Here is a 17,325-nt window from a genome sequence, read left to right on the forward strand (position 1 = left end):
TGTTACTGATTGTAAATATGATTCTATTACTATTTCAGATCATGCACCTTTGAAGTTATCTATCAAGATTTCGGACTTTTCCAATAATACTAGATCTTGGAGACTTAACGCTACTTTGCTTCAAGACCCAGAATTTATCACCTACATAAAACAGCAAATTGACTTGTTTTTCTCAACAAACTATACTGAAGAGATTGACAGAGGAATACTTTGGGACTCTTTTAAGGCTTTTATCCGTGGACAAATTATCTCATATTCCGTTGGTAAAAGAAAACAAAGATATTTAGATATTGCTTTATTAGTGGATAAAATTAAAGAAATTGATAAGATTTATTCCGTGACTCCTACCAAAAAACTTTATAAGAAGAGAGTTGAGCTTCAAATGGAGCATAGCTTATTATTATCTTCTTCAATTGAGAATCAATTAATTAGGACCAGGGCTCAATTTTATATCCACAGTGATTGAACTGGTAAACTGTTAGCTAATCAATTAAAAGCTATTTCGACTAAGCAACAAATTATTAAAATTCGTAAACAAGACGGTAATCTAACTACTGATCATAAAGAAATCACTAACACTTTTCAAGATTTTTATAAATCTTTATATCAATTAGAATTTGATGGCGATCTGTCCATGATGGATAATTTTTTTAACAATTTGAATATTCCCAAACTGACAGATGAAGATCGTAGCTTGTTCGATGCTCCTATCTCTATGGCTGAAATAGGAGAGGCTATCTCATCAATGAATTCAGGGGAAGCTCCTGGTCCTGATGGTTATATTATAGAATTTTTAAAAACTTTTTCTTCTTTGCTTTCCCCTTGGTTATGTGAAATCTTTAATGATGCATTTGCTAAGAAGAGATTACCTCAATCTTTTTATGAAGCTACTATCTCTCTAATTCTTAAAAAAGATAAGGATCCTACTTTATGTGCATCTTATCGTCCTATATCACTATTAAATGTAGACTCTAAGATTCTTACAAAAATTTTAGCCATTAGGTTAGAAAAGGTACTATCACAGATTATTTCAGAAGACCAAACTGGTTTTATTAGGAATCGGTATTCCTTTTTTAATGTTAGAAAATTGATTAATATAATTTATACTTCATCACCCATAATCCCAGAATGTGTTATTTCATTAGATGCTGAAAAAGCTTTTGATAGAGTTGAATGGACATACTTATTTAACGCTTTGAGATATTTTAATTTTAGTCCTAATTTTATATCATGGATCAAACTATTATAAACCTGTTGCTTCTGTTCTTACAAATAATTACAGATCCTCTTTTTTACAATTATCTCGTGGTACGAGACAAGGTTGTCCCTTAAGTCCTTTATTATTTAATATCGCATTAGAACCTTTAGCCATTGCTATTCGTGAATCTCCTAATATTTTTGGTATTACCCGTAATGAGAAGTTATACAAGTTATCACTTTATGCTGATGACTTGTTGTTATATATTTCTGATCCTGACAGGTTTATTCCCGCTATTTTATCCTTGTTGGCTCAATTTGGTAGTTTTTCTGGTTATAAACTAAACTTGGATAAGAGTGATTTATTCCCTTTAAACGTGCAAACTTTATTGAATGATAGGATACCATTTAAAGTTGTTACTGATAACTTTATCTATTTAGGTATAAAAATTACCAAGAAATATAAAGATTTATTTAGACTGAATTTTTTACCTATGCTCCATCAAATTCAACAACTTACTACAAAATGGTCTCCCCTATCCTTATCATTAGTTGGTCGGATTAATGCTATTAAAATGATGATTTTACCAAAATTTTAATATTTATTTCAAGCCTTACCAATTTTTATTCCTAAATCTTTTTTTGACAACATTGATTCAAAAATTTCCTCATTTGTGTGGCAAAATAAAAACCCCAGGTTAAGTAAAAGGCAATTACAAAAATCTAAAAAAGATGGTGGTTTAGCTTTACCTAACTTTAGATTTTACTATTGGGCGAATAATATTCGTAACCTAATATATTGGAAATTAGATTTGGATTCACCATTGTGCCCACAGTGGGTAAATTTAGAATGCAATGAGGCACAGGGATATTCTCTATTCTCTGTTCTTGGTTCTTCTCTTCTTGCTGATTTAGTTAAATTCAATAAACAGATATCTAATCCTGTGTCAAACATAAATTACGAATTTGGTTTCAATTTCCTAAGTTTTTTACTCTGAAAAACTTTGTTCTTGATAGCCCTATTTTACTTAATATTTTTTTCAAACCTTCTTTGACAGATCAAGCTTTTAGTATAAAATGTTTTCGTGATCTTTTTTTTGAAGGTAGTTTGATGTCTTTCGACCAACTTTCCAACAAATTCAAGTTACCTAAATCTAATTTTTTTTAGATATTTACAAATCAGAAATTTTTTACATAAAGTTCTACCATCTTTCCCCAATTCAACTTCAATGGATTTCTCAGATTTGATTTTTACCTTAAATCCTTGTCAGAAGGGATTAGTGGCTTTTATTTATAATATGATTATGAAGATACAACCAGAAATATCAGGTAGAATTAAACAAGAATGGGAAAAAGAACTTCAATATAATATATCAACAGAAAAATGGGAAAAAATTTTACAAATGGTTAATTCTTCTTCTATATGTGCTAAACATGCTTTAATACAATTTAAAATTGTACATAGAGCTCATATGTCTAAAGATAAGCTTGCTCGATTCTATTCTCATATTAACCCTCAATGTGTCAGATGTCATTCAGATGTGGCTTCATTGACCCACATGTTTTGGTCATGTCCCACTTTACATAACTATTGGAAGGACATATTTGCTACCATTTCCTCAATTTGGAATATCGATTTACAACCTCATTTTATTACTGCAATTTTTGGTCTACCAAATGAGGATGGTAATCAGTTTTCCCCTTCAATTAGACGAATGATTGCTTTTGTAACATTAATGGCCAGAAGGTCTATATTACAAAATTGGAAAGAAGTAAATCCTCCTACCACGTTTCAGTGGTTCTCTCAAACTATTTCTTATCTGAGCTTGGAAAAAATTAGAAGCACTATTTTTGACTCATCAATTAAATTTGAAGAAACTTGGGGACCGTTCATTCGACATTTTCATATGAATTAATTTGGCCTCTTCCAGACCTTCTCTCTGCTTATTCTTATTCAGGTATGGAGTTCCAGAGTTTTTGACACTATCATATACATATAAACTGTTATTATTGCCCATGTTAGTTTAGTTTAGTGTTTTTTTTCTCAATATATATTTTTTCTTGTATTTTTAATTTTTTTTCTTTTGATTATTATTTTTATTTTTTTCATATATAATTATTTATAGGCTTGATTGATTAATGTACTATTTTTTGTTGATATTTTAATAGGATATTGTTATCTTATTATTAATGTAATTTCAAGTCTATTGCACTTATAACCTATTCATTATTATGTTACGTTTTTTTTATATATGAAACTCAATAAAAAGATTGAAAAAGAAAAGAGAACTCAATTATGATTCTATACACAAATCAACCTACTCCTGGGTTATGATTAAAATCAGTAGCCAATTTATTTCTTTATTTCTATGAAAATAGCAATATTAAAAACCTTACAATAACTTTTGCAAAAACATTCTAAAGCTCATATTGGCTAAACATTGGAATTTACCATTGCTAAAATAATAAGGTACAAAGTTGCCATTATACCCTGGGGTCTCGGCCTGAAATATCGACTGTACTCTTTTACCATAGATGCTACCTGGCCTGCTGAGTTCCTCCAGCATTTTGTGTGTGCTGCTTGGATTTCCAGCATCTACAGATTTTCTTCTATTTACTATTATAAATGTATCATGTAAAGATTCACCAACCTTAATCAGAGGGGCAGTTGCAGCAATGGCTGCTGCAGTGGCAGCTGCTGTCGTAATGGAATTGGAGTTACAGTTGTTCTCTCTAGCACCCTGTATAAATGACTTCTTGTCTTCAAAAGAAGGCTTCCGCAGAAGCTGTACTTTAACATTTTTTCCTTTGGGGTTACTCTGCAGTTTTCTGTGTAAATGGGGGGAAACAGAAACAACTTTGACATATAACCAGTTACTTTTTAAGTCTAATGTTATATCTATTTATAGTGTCTACTTTATGGTGAGTGAAGGAGAGATAAATGATGGAAATGTTTCTGCAGTATTTTTAAGCATTATATTTACATAGATCTGCTGCATATTAATACAAAACTAGCTGAAGTTACTTTAAAACAGCAACACGCATTACTTACCAAAAGAGATACCACTGTCTTTTCTAACAAGCAAATGCAAAAGAAATGGAAGTTGATGGGTGCAGTCTGTACAGCATGGTTACTAATAATGTCAAGGAGAGATCTCATTGAAATCTATCAGATACTGAAAGGCCTGAGTGGGTGCAGAGGGTGCTTCCATTAGTAGGAGAGCCTAGGACATGAGAGCACAGCCCAAGAATAAAGGCATGTCCTTTTAAAACTAAGATGAGGAATTGCTTCAGATATAGGGTGGTGACATTGTGGAATTTGTTTCTGCAGAGTGCTGCATAGGTCAAGTCATTGGGTGCATTTCTGGTTCTTGATTGGTAAGGGGTTTAAGGATTATGAGGTAAAGGCAGAAGAATAGGATTGAAAAATGAAATCAGGCACAGTTGAATGGCAGAGCCAAATAGTCTAATTCTGCTCCTATATGAAACAGACAAGGAGTATTAATAGCTAAATCTGAGATAATTAGCATAGATTTGGAATTAAGATCAATAATGCACAAATTCCACTTCCGGGATTTCAACACTGAAGCAAAGAATTTAAGATCAGCTGAAAAAGGTCTTATTAAGGAAAAAATATCTATGGCAGAAGTTTTGTTTAAAGAATTATTTTAACTTGTAGTATCCATTGTAGACTAGGCAAGCTTCAAAATTTTCTTCTACAAGTTTTAAAGGTAAATTGATGTGATGATGCAAATCACTAATTGGCAGTTTATTAATATGCTTCACAAGTTGCAATTATCAATTATAGATTATATGTTTTAGCAACTGAAGGTCAAAATGCCCAGATTTCTAGGATTGAGTGAAATCTATGAATTCAATTTCTTTTAAGAAAATTAAAATTTTCCAATTATATGGATTAATTGATTTTAATCAGTTATTCAACCACAGTAGTGGCATACTTTATTACAGCTTTATAATTTTCCAAAACTGAAATTTTATAACATAATTTCCAACACTTGCAAAAATCTTTTTTTTTTCATTACCATTTCAACTGAGGAAACATGACAACTTTATTTAGATTTACAGCATAGTAATAGGCCTTTCTGATCCAATGAGCCTGTGCCATTTAAGTGTACACAGGTGACCAATTAACCTAACCTATGCATTTTTGGAATATGGGAAGAAACTGGAGCATCCTGAGGAAACTCACGTAGTCATGGGGAGAAGTAGAAACTCCTTACAGACAACAGCAGAATCGAACCGGAATCGCTAATGCTGTAAAGCATTACTCGAACCATCATGCATCCATATACCACCCTAAAAACTAAAATCATGAATAAAACTTTAAAAATTTGATACAGTTTACTCAAAATTTAAATTTCAAGGTTTACTGCATGAGATGATTTGATAACTGGATCATGGAATTTTTTAAGAAAGTATTTTTTAAATTTAGTATCAGAATAGTAATGAATGTACCTGGATAGCAGTGGAATCTTGAAGGCCAATTTGCTCATTCCTGCTCCTATTCTAGTTAAGTATCATTTAGGCAACAACTATAATTAATTTGTGCCAATGCATCGTTTCCACATAATATATATCATTCTGTGTAATAATTTGTCAATCTGACATTAACACAGACCAACTGTACAAATGCTTTTGCCTTTATCTAAGCATTGCTTTATTCATTAATAGATGGTAAGACACCTCTTTAGGTTAAAACATTGAATGAAAGGATATTGCTCTAAGAAGCTGCATTATTACACACTTAGCTTTTCCACAATGCACCAACACTGGACTTCTCAGTTGCAGGAAATATACATCTAGAATCAATGCTGTTAAACTCTTTAAGAATTACATTTCTAAGAGATCACCTAAATAAGACTATCAGCTTCTCAACCAAATGAACACAAAAATCATTTAAAGAACACAGTTTATCAATCAAGTAGCATAAATGATATTTAAATTTATTACAAAGAATCCAAAAAATGCTTCAAAGAGAATCAAAAGAAATAATGTGAGCAAAACAGAAATTCTGCAATGTGTTTTAACTTTTAAATATTAATTTTACTAAAATAAGATTCATGCATGTCAAATTAAATCCAATATCTCCAAGCCTATCTGGCATAACCTCCACTCTCTAATTTTTTCCAACATTCTACAAAGATAATGCCTTATAGTACTTTCAGAATCACTCTTCCAATCCATTACAGAAAATACATTTTAGCTCCTCCCCTCTTTGTATCCATGATCCCCAATTATCAATGCCAGAGAAGTAACAATTTACTTGCACTCCTTTCAGTTAGTACACTATATCCACTACTCATAATATTGTCTTCTGCACACTGGGAAGTACTGAACAAGCACAGATAGGGTGACTACTGTTGTTACTGTGATCAAAATCACTGGGACATATGCCAAAATGTGTTGATTGTGTCCAGGACCAACGACCCCACCCATCTATCTGACTGGGAATGGACCTTGCCGCTGAGTTAGGCTTTTATTTACAAATAAAGATTAGCTTTGTATGTCCCATGTGCAAGTCCGTACCTACACTTGTATTCAGTGTTTGCATCATAACTTTTTGTGTCTGTATATTAGCTTCTTGCGAATTTTGCGAGGAGTCACCCTGCTCCAATTACAGCTCAAAGCCCGTCAGTTATTATTTGGATTAATTAATTGGATTATTTGGATAGTATTCTCTTTTGTTGTGTCCCTCCAAAAATGGACCATTTTGCAATTTAGTTCGTTATGCCTATGTAGAGATTAAAGATTAGTTTTATTTGTCACATGTACATTGAAGCATCCGGTGAAATGCTTCATTTGTGTCAACGACCAACATAGCCTGCAAGTGCTTCTGGTGCCGACATAGTGTACCCACAACTTACTGACTCTAACCCATATGAATTTGAAGTGTGGGTGGAAACCGGAGCACCAGAAGGAAACCCATGGTCTTGTCAAGAATGTGCAACGTTCTTCCTGACATCATGGATTGTAGGGGTATGGAGGCTATAGTCCCGGTGCAGGTTGATGGAAGGAGGCAGTTAAATGGTTTCAGCATGGACTAGATGGGCCAAAGGGCCAGTTTCTGCCTGTTTCTGGCATGTACTTTTCTAGGACTCTGTCAGTGGGAAGTGAACCTGGGTCATGGGACCTAATCAAGAATCTATCAACATTTTCTTTAAATATACCTAATATCTTGGCCTGCACAGCCTTTTGGGATAACAGATTCACATAACAGTGAGATGTGTCGATTGTGTCAGGGATGTGCTGGGGAAACCTGCAAGTGTTATCATACGTTACAACATAACATGGTGACAACTTACTAATCCTATCCCGTACGAAACTGGAGCACCCAGAAGAAACCCACATTGTCACGTGGAGAATGTGGCACTATGGTGGCATAATGGTTAGTGCAACACTACTACAGCACAGGGCCTCGGTTTTCAGAGTTCAGTTCCAGCACTGTCTGTAAGGAGTTTGTACGTTCTCTCCTTGACTGCCTGGATTTCATCCCACAGTCCAAAGATGTACTATTTTGTAGGTTAATTAGTCTTTGTAAATTGTCCCATGATTAGGTTAAATAGGTGGGTTACTGCGTAGAAGTCTGCACTCTATCTAGAAATTAATGTAATATGTATTATTAGATTATTTATATATTTCTTATTGTAATTTATAGTTTGATTTTTATGGGGAGAAGGCTGGGAACTGGGGTTGAGGAAGGAAAAAAAGGATCAGTCATGATAGAATGGCAGAGCAGGTTCGATGGGCCAGATGGCCTAATTCTGTTCCCGTGTCTTATGGAGAAGCACTGAAGGAATCTTTAATCAGCAGGCATTCTTGTGATGACACTTATGTTAGAGTCTCACAAACCCATAGTACATTACATTTTATACCTTTAAGATCAAATGTAACAAGCAACTGATACAATGTAATTTCAATGATTACAATGACATCATTTACTTCAATATTTTGGGTTGACAATGCCTCCTTTGAACTACATATGACAGTGGAAGAAACCTCTAATGTTCAAACACCCATGCTGGAACAAACGTATTGACAAAAAACAGCTGAAGACACAGCCAGACACCTGAGTACACAATACATCAGCTATTGATTGGAACTATAGCTGTGACCATGTTTGATTTGCTAAGTGACAACATCAGTCTGGTTTGCCAGCTTGAACTCAAGTCTTGATGGTGCAAATAACTTAGCCCATGTTGCCTGGTTTGATGCAGGGCCAATGATCATAACCTCCCATTGTCTTAATGTTTGGTTGATGCATATGCAAACATCTCATGGTCACCATTTTGCAAACCATCTGTCTTAGTCTGTGGGCAACCTATGCTCCACAGACAATGCAAAGACATACTTTTAACTTCAATCTACTGCTTGCATTTTACAATCCACATTAAGAAATGAAGCTGTGGTTCTTGTTTAAATTAATTGCTGCCAATATTCACGCAACTCAAGAATACTCCCTAACAATTGCTTTGCAGAACACTTCCATTGTCAGAGGCATCATCTTTCAGAGGAGATATTAAACTTAAGACCTTTAACTACTCTATTACATCGATGTTTCAGAATCCACAGCACTACTCCAAGTAAGGGCATGATGCTCTGGTGATATTTATTCCTTAAATCATCAAACAAAATAAAATTATCCAGATATTGTTGCTCAGCGAGCTTGCTATGCACAAATTAACAGCACCATTTTTCATGGATAAATTTTAAAGTGGTTAGAAATTATTTGGAACATTGAGATCCTCAAAAATCTTAGCTAATGCAAGTTTTTGCATCAATGGAGATGAACTTTGAATCAATTAGGACACTAGTTTAAAGTATGCCTGCTGGCATACTGAGGTAGCACATTAAAAGCAATTAAATTTTAACAAACATCTCTTACATCTCTTACTGTTCACAGAAATTACATTATTGAACAGGAATTTAACTAATGATATAACCACAGTCTATGTTGCTTCTTTCACCCTAAAAAAAATTGAATGGGCTGTTAAAAATGACCATTTTGTAACTTACCGCTGAACAATAGCTTTCACTGCTTCATTTTGTCCTCCAGTGTAGTGGGAGATCAAAATATCATTTCCTGAAAGGTATACAAATTCATTTTATACCTTTTGCAACTACCACAGCAAATAGCAAAAAAAAATTATTCTTCAACATATGTCATTGATAATTCATGTACTGCCAAAAGGTTTGCAAAACAGAAAATCAAAATATTGTAATTACAACTAATGAAATTTACAACAGCAATCTATGATCTGATTTATTTTCTTCAGTCTATAACACAACTACTGTCTCATAAAAACATTACATGCAGATAAAATTATAAACAAGTAATTTGGATGACACGACGATGCTTGGCTTCATCAACAACGATGTGTCAGAGTACACCGAGGAAGTGGAGTGGATGCAGGACTGGTGTGAGAAAAACAACCTAAATCTGAACATGGAGAAGACTAAGGAAATGATTGTGCACTTTCAATAGGTTCAGATGAACCATCCCCCCTCTACAAATACATGGCTCCTCCATAGAGAGAGTTAAGTGCACCAAATTTCTGGGAGTCCACATCATGGACAACCTCACCTGGTCCTTCAATATCACCTTTCTGAATAAGAAGGCACAGCAACACCTCCATTTCCTGAGGATATTAAGGCAAGTGAGGCTTCCCTTCTCTCCCCCCACCCCATCTTAACTGAATTCTACAGGTGCACCATTGAGACTGTCCTGACAAGTTCTATCTCCATCTGGTATGACAGCAACAGAGCATCAGACCGTTAGTCCCAACAAAAGACTGTAAATATGGCCAAGAGGATCATAGGGGTCTCCCTACCACCCAACAGGGATATTTACCAGGAGCACTGTGTACAGAGGGCACTGAGCATTATCAAGGATCCTACCCATTCATCCAGCATTCTCTTTAGCATTCTACCATCAGGCAGGAGACTCCGATGCACAAAGACAAGAACAGTCAGGATGGGAAACAACTTCTTCCCTCAGGCCATTGGGCTTCTGAACTTCCTGCAACATCACATTCGAAGTGTCACCAGATAATTTGTACTGTACCCTACAATACTTAATGTATGCACTTTACTATGTTTATCTACCAGCAATTCATTTGTAAATTTAATTTTTAAGCTATTGTGCATTATATGTACTACAGTGCTTTACACTTTGGTCCAGGGAAATGTTGTCTCGTTTGTTGGTATATAGTTAAATGACAATAAACTTGACTAGAGGTTTAATTCTTCATAGAAGAGGCCTAGGCCCAACCATCTTCAGTTGCTTCTTCAATGAGCCTCCTTCCAATGCATACACAAGAATAGATATAGTTACTGATGATTGCACAAAGTTAACTTCCATTTACAACTCTTCAGTAAATTAAAAACCATACAATATTCAGGCATGGGCTGATAAATGCAAGGTGCATTCCACAAACAAGAAAAAGGCAATGACCAATTCCAGCACGTTATATTTTAACTACCTGTTAATCACCAGAATATACCAGATAATCAATGGCATTACCATTATCAAGAGGCCCACCATCAACACCCTGGGTTTACCACCAAATATAAACACAATCACCCACCTGGATAACTCATAAAAACTATGGCAAAAACTAGGTAGCTTGCAATAAATGACCTATCTCATGATAGCCCAAAACCCTTTCACTACCTACAAGCACTATGTCAACAGAATGACAGAATACTCTCCACTGGCCTGGATGACCACAGTTCCAACAACAATCGAGAATGTGCTTGACAGGCTCCTATCTGCCAGACTAAACATATATTGCCTTTGTCACCAGTGCACCATGGCTTTAGTATATGTAATTTGCCAAACTGCATATTACAGAATTTGAGTGCATTTGTTCACATGGGATACTCCATTTGTTATCTGCCTAGCCCACGAAACTTGGGAACAGCACCACTTCAAGGTTCCTCTCCAAGTCATACACATTCTAATGTGTGGGAAAAAAATTTCCATGTGTGCCAAAATCAATAGTTTACTGCCATCCTCAGGAATATAAGTGCTGGGCAACAAATGTCTTGCCTGCAAATGACAAATTAGAAAACTGAATAGAACATAGAACAGTAGAGCACAGCACAGGTCCTTCGGCTCACAATGTTGTGCCAACCTTTTAACTTACTCCAAGATCAATTTAGCCATTTTCTCCCACATAGCCTTCCATTTTTCTATCATCCGTGTGCCTGTCTAACAATCTCCTAAATGTCCTGGCAGTGCTTTCCATAAACTTACCTTTGGGGTCCTCCCTTGGTCAGGATCAACCATAGCATCCTCGCTGTCTAAGTGATACACAAGACAATGCACAAGGCAGGCTACTATGATCCACAGCAGGCTCCCCCTCACCACACAGTTGATGAATCCAAAGGAACAGCAGAGACTGATACAGTCTGGCACCAGCAGCTTTGCAGTCGTCAACATAGGACTCTCTTAGGGACTCCAGCTCTGGATTTTTCCTTAGGCTTTACTCCCAAAGCCTTCCCTAAGAGTGTATATAGCCGCAAGGCAGTGGAGCTTTGAGATCAGAGTTTTCTTTCTCCTAGATGAGCTGCCATGAAAAGTCCCATCTGCCTGAAGTAACTGGTTTTAAGGTGCCTTTTCCTCTTCTTCTGTCAATAGAAATGGTTCCACTGGGCTTGGTAGCTAAGTCACACATGAAGGCCAGGAGCTGGACTTAGTTGTCAAAGTGCAAAGTTTAAATTAAGCACATACAGTATACCATATATAACCTTGAGATTCATCTCCTTTCAGGCAGCCACAAAACAAAGAAACCTAACAGAAACCATTGAAAAAAGTGTCAAACATCCAATGTGTAGAAAAAAAACAAATTGTATAAATCAGTAAAAATAAGCAAATAACATTCTGAACTGAAGTTCACAATAATGAGTCCACATCCACGAAGCCAGTCATCAATACAGCTGATCCAAGAGTCCATTAGTTACAGCCCAAGCTTCAATTCCACAGAGAGTAAACCTCATGGAGCAGTGAGCTGAACACTGGCCTGTCCCTCGCCTTGGGCCCTGACACCTTCAGTGCTGCACATTCAAGACTTCAATTCACACTACAAAAATGCCAGGTGGTTCAAAAGCTCAACTCCGAAAAGGAAGTTACAGGCTATTGATTTTGGTGATAGTATCTGAGAAAAAGAGTGATTAATACAGTAATTTATATTTTTGTCTGTTACCAGCAAGTCATCACTGTGCATCACCAGCTCCCTCTTAAACTGGAAGCTAGGAAAGAGTCTATTTGAGATGCACACCACTGGGAGTATTTATTAGGTAGTAGAGCTTATTCCCACTACCTCCCTGACTATGACAATCTTAAGGAGCCAAATAAATGTGCTGGCTGCCTCTCTATCTATGTCTCTTATCATCTTATATACCTCTGTCTAGTCACCTCTCATCCTCCTTTGCTGCAATGACAAAAGCCTAACATGCTCAACCTTTCCTCAAAAGATATGCTCTCTAATCCAGGCAATATCCTAAAACATCTCCTCTGCACCCTTTCTAAATATTCCAAAGCCTTCCTATAATGAGGTAACCAGAACTGAACACATACTCCAAGTGCATTCTAACCAGAGATTCATAGAGCTGCAACATTACCTCGTGATTCTTGAACTCACCCCCCCCCCCCCAAACTAATGAAGGCCAACACACCATATGGTTTCTTAACCACCCTAACAACTTGCATGGCAACTTTGAGAAATCAGTGGACTTGAACCTCAAGAAATCTCTGCTCTCTTCCTCCACACTATTAAAAATCCTGTCATTAACATATTCTGCCTTCGTTAGATCTTCTAAAATGAATAACTTCACATTTTCAGAGACTGAAATCCATTTGCCTCTTCTCAATTCAGCTCTCCATTCTATCCTATTGCAACCTATGCCAACCTTCTACACTATGTACAACACTACCAACCTTCATGTCATCTGCAAACTTACCAACCTACCATTCCATTCCATCATTCAAGTCATTTATAGAAAATCACAAGCAGCAGTGGTCCCAAGACAGATCCCTGTAGAACACCAGTAGTTACGGACCTCCAAGCAGAATACACTCCATCTACGACCACACTCTGCCTTCTGTAAGCAAGCTAATTCTGAATCCACACAACCTAGTTTCGCTGGATTCTTTGTCCCCAGACCTCAGAATGAGACTACCAAAAGGAATCTGCTTGAATGCCATAATAAAACCTATACACATCACATCCACTGCTCTACCTTAATTAATTTAGTCACTTTCTCGAAAAAGTTCATCAGGCTCATGAGGTCTGACCTGCCCCTCTTAAAGCAACCCTGACTATCTCTAATCAGACAATGCTTCTCCAAGTGCTTGTAAATTGTGTCTCTAAGAATTTTCTCCAAGACTCACTGCTCTATAATTCCCAGGATTATCCCCATTAGCTTTCTTGAAAAAAGGAATAAAATTTGCCATCCTCCAATCTTCTGCGACTAATCCTGTGGGTACTGAAGAAGCAAAGATCATCATCAACTTCCAATCAATCTTTTCCCTCTTCACTAGTAACCTAGGATATATCCCATCCTGCCTCAGGGACACATCCATCCTAATGTTTTTTAAAAAGTTCCAAATCATCCTCTTCCTTAATCACAACATGTTCCAGCATATTAGCCTGTTCTGTACTGACTTCACATATGTCAAAGTCTCTCTCACTGCTGAATACAGAAGCAAAATATTAATTGAAGACCTCCCTGACTTCCTTTAACTCCAGGCATGTTTCCTCCTTTATCCCTGATCAGTCTTACAGTCTTCATTCAGTTCTTTACATGTGTAAAACACACTGGGGTTTCCTTACTTCCATTTGCCAAGGCCATCTCATGTCCCCTTCTAGCTCTCCTAAGTCCAAGCTCTTTCCTGGCTAACTTTTAAGTCTAAAGAGCCCAGTCTAAACCTCAAGTATATTTCTTCCTCTTCTATCCCTCTTTCATGGTTCCATGCCTCAATGGGACAGACCTACCGATAACCCCATGAAAGTAACAACATGTACATTTCTACTGTACATTTTTCGGAGACATCTGTTCCCAATTTACACTTCAAAGTTACTGCTTAGTAGCATAATTAGCCCTCCCCCAATTTAACACTTTTCCATACTGTCTGCTCCTATCCCTATCCAAGGCTATGCTAAAAGCTAAGGAGCTATGATCGCTATCTCTGAAACGCTCACCCACAGAGGGTGCTGGCATCACATCAGGTTTTTTACCTACTACTAGATCCAGTATGGCCTCTTCTCTAGTCAGCCTGTCCACATATTGTGTGTCAGGAATCCTATTTGGACACATCTAACAAATTCTGCCCCATCTCATACTAAAGAGGTGCAAGTCAATATTAAGGTAGTTGAAGTCTCCTATGACAACAACCCTGTTATTTTCACACCTTTCCAAATTCTGCCTACCGATCTGCTCTTCAGTGTCTCGATTCCTACTGGGAGGCCTATCGAAAACTCCCAACAGGGTAATTTCTCCCTTCCTGTTTCTGACTTCCACCCATATTGACTCAGTAAATCATCCCTCCACAAGGTCCTTCTTTTCTGCAGCTTTGATACTATCCTTGATTAGCAATGCCACTCCCACACTTATTTTACATCTCTCCCTATCCCTTTTGAAACATTTGAAACCCCAGAACACTCCTGCTCTTATGACATCAAAGTCTCCGCAATGGCCACAACATCATAGTTCCATATTCTAAGTTCATCACCCTTGTTCCTGATACTTCTTGGATTAAAGAAAATACATTTTAACCCATCCGAGTGCAATCGTACCCTATCCACTGCCTATCCTTCCTCACAGTTTATCTACGCATCGCACCTACCTTTAAACCAGCTCTTCCCCTACCACTGTGGTTCTCACAGAATTTACTCACAGAAGTACCGTTTAACAGATAGAAAGCAGTAAAAATAACACAGGTCATTTTCAAGTTGGGAAGGATTGGTACTGAGGCCTCAGTTATTCATAATCCCTATCAATAATTTGGATAAATCCAACTTTGCAAACGATTCTATGCTCCCTGCTTCCTTGTCCACTGAGCAATGGTCAGGAGTCAACAGGGCTGTGAGGAGGATATGGAGGGACTTGCCTATATAACACGTTAAGTGAATGAGCAAGATGCAATGTCCATTTCAGAAGAAAAATGGTGAGAGATTGAAAGGTACTAGTGTTTATAAGGACCTGGATATCCTTATGAATTACTTAAAACACAGCATGCAATTAAGATGACAAACAACAAATGGATTACATTACAGAAGAATTTGGGTAGAAAGGTAGAGATATCTTGCTCCAATTATATCATTCTTTCTTTTTCAATCTTTTTATTGAGTTTCATATATATATATAAGAAAAAACATAACATAATAATGAATAGGTTATAAATACAATAGACTTGAAATTGCATTAATAATAGGATAATGATATCCTATTAAACATCAACAAAAAAAGGTACATTAATCAATCAAGTCTATATAATTATATATGAAAAAAACAAAAATAATCGTCAAAAGAAAAGGAAAAAAATTTGAAAATACATAAAAGAGAATATATATTGAAAAAAAACACTAAACTAAACTAACATGGGCAATAATAACAGTTTATAAGTATATGATAGTGTCAAAAAACTCCAGAACTCCATACCTGAACAAGAATAAGCAGAGAGAAGGTCTGAAAAAGGCCAAATTAATTCATATGAAAATGTCGAATGAACGGTCCCCAAGTTTCTTCAAATTTAATTGATGAGTCAAAAATAGTGCTTCTAATTTTTTCCAAACTCAGATAAGAAATAGTTTGAGAAAACCACTGAGACGTGGTAGGAGGATTTACTTCTTTCCAGTTTTGTAATATAGACCTTCTGGCCATTAATGTTACAAAAGCAATCATTCGTCTGATTGGAGGGGAAAACTGATTACCATCCTCATTTGGTAGACCAAAAATTGCAGTAATAAAATGAGGTTGTAAATCGATATTCCAAATTGAGGAAATGGTAGCAAATATGTCCTTCCAATAGTTATGTAAAGTGGGACATGACCAAAACATGTGGGTCAATGAAGCCACTTCTAAATGACATCTGTCACATTGAGGGTTAATATGAGAATAGAATCGAGCAAGCTTATCTTTAGACATATAAGCTCTATGTACAATTTTAAATTGTATTAAAGCATGTTTAGCACATATAGAAGAGGAATTAACCATCTGTAAAATTTTTTCCCATTTATCTGTTGATATATTGTATCGAAGTTCTTTTTCCCATTCTTGTTTAATTCTATCTGATATTTCTGGTTGTATCTTCATAATCATGTTATAAATAAAAGCTACTAATCCCTTCTGACAAGGATTAAAAGTGAAAATCAAATCTGAGAAATCCATTGAAGTTGAATTGGGAAAAGATGGTAGAACTTTATGTGAGAAATTTCTGATTTGTAAGTATCTAAAAAAATTAGATTTAGGTAATTTAAATTTGTTGGAAAGTTGGTCAAAAGACATCAAAGTACCTTCAAAAAAAAATCACGAAAACATTTTATACCTTTCCTTTTCCATATGCTAAAAGCTTGATCTATCAATGAAGGTTTGAAAAAAAAATTAAGTAAAATAGGGCTATCAAGAACAAAGTTTTTCAGAGTAAAAAACTTACGAAATTGAAACCAAATTCGTAGTGTATGTTTGATAACAGGATTAGATATCTGTTTATTGAATTTAACTAAATCAGCAGGAAGAAAAGAACCAAGAAAGGAGAATAGAGAATATCCCTTTACCTCACTACATTCCAAATTTACCCACTGTGGACACAATGGCGAGTCCAAATCTAGTTTCCAATACATTAGGTTACGAATATTATTCGTCCAATAGTAAAATCTAAAGTTAGGTAAAGCTAAACCACCATCTTTTTTAGATTTTTGTAATTGCCTTTTACTTAACCTGGGGTTTTTATTTTGCCACACAAATGAGGAAATTTTTGAATCAATGTTGTCAAAAAAAGATTTAGGAATAAAAATTGGTAAGGCTTGAAATAAATATAAAAATTTCGGTAAAATCATCATTTTAATAGCATTAATCCTACCAACTAATGATAGGAATAAGGGAGAC

General features: G+C 35.8%; 1 protein-coding gene across 2 annotated transcripts in view; it reads right to left on the minus strand.

The window, feature by feature from the left end:
* kiaa0586 (KIAA0586 ortholog) overlaps nucleotides 1-17,325 on the minus strand; it is a 524,067-nt gene that overhangs the window by 482,945 nt on the left and 23,797 nt on the right. For both annotated transcript variants that reach the window (XM_059957145.1, XM_059957155.1), the window contains 2 exons: nucleotides 9,232-9,298; nucleotides 3,849-4,026 (listed from right to left, as the gene is read on the minus strand). In XM_059957145.1, coding sequence (XP_059813128.1) covers nucleotides 3,849-4,026; nucleotides 9,232-9,298 — 245 coding nt within the window. The remainder of the gene's footprint in view (nucleotides 1-3,848; nucleotides 4,027-9,231; nucleotides 9,299-17,325) is intronic.

The sequence above is a fragment of the Hypanus sabinus genome, chromosome 2 (assembly GCF_030144855.1).
Source record: "Hypanus sabinus isolate sHypSab1 chromosome 2, sHypSab1.hap1, whole genome shotgun sequence".
NCBI lineage: Eukaryota > Metazoa > Chordata > Chondrichthyes > Myliobatiformes > Dasyatidae > Hypanus > Hypanus sabinus.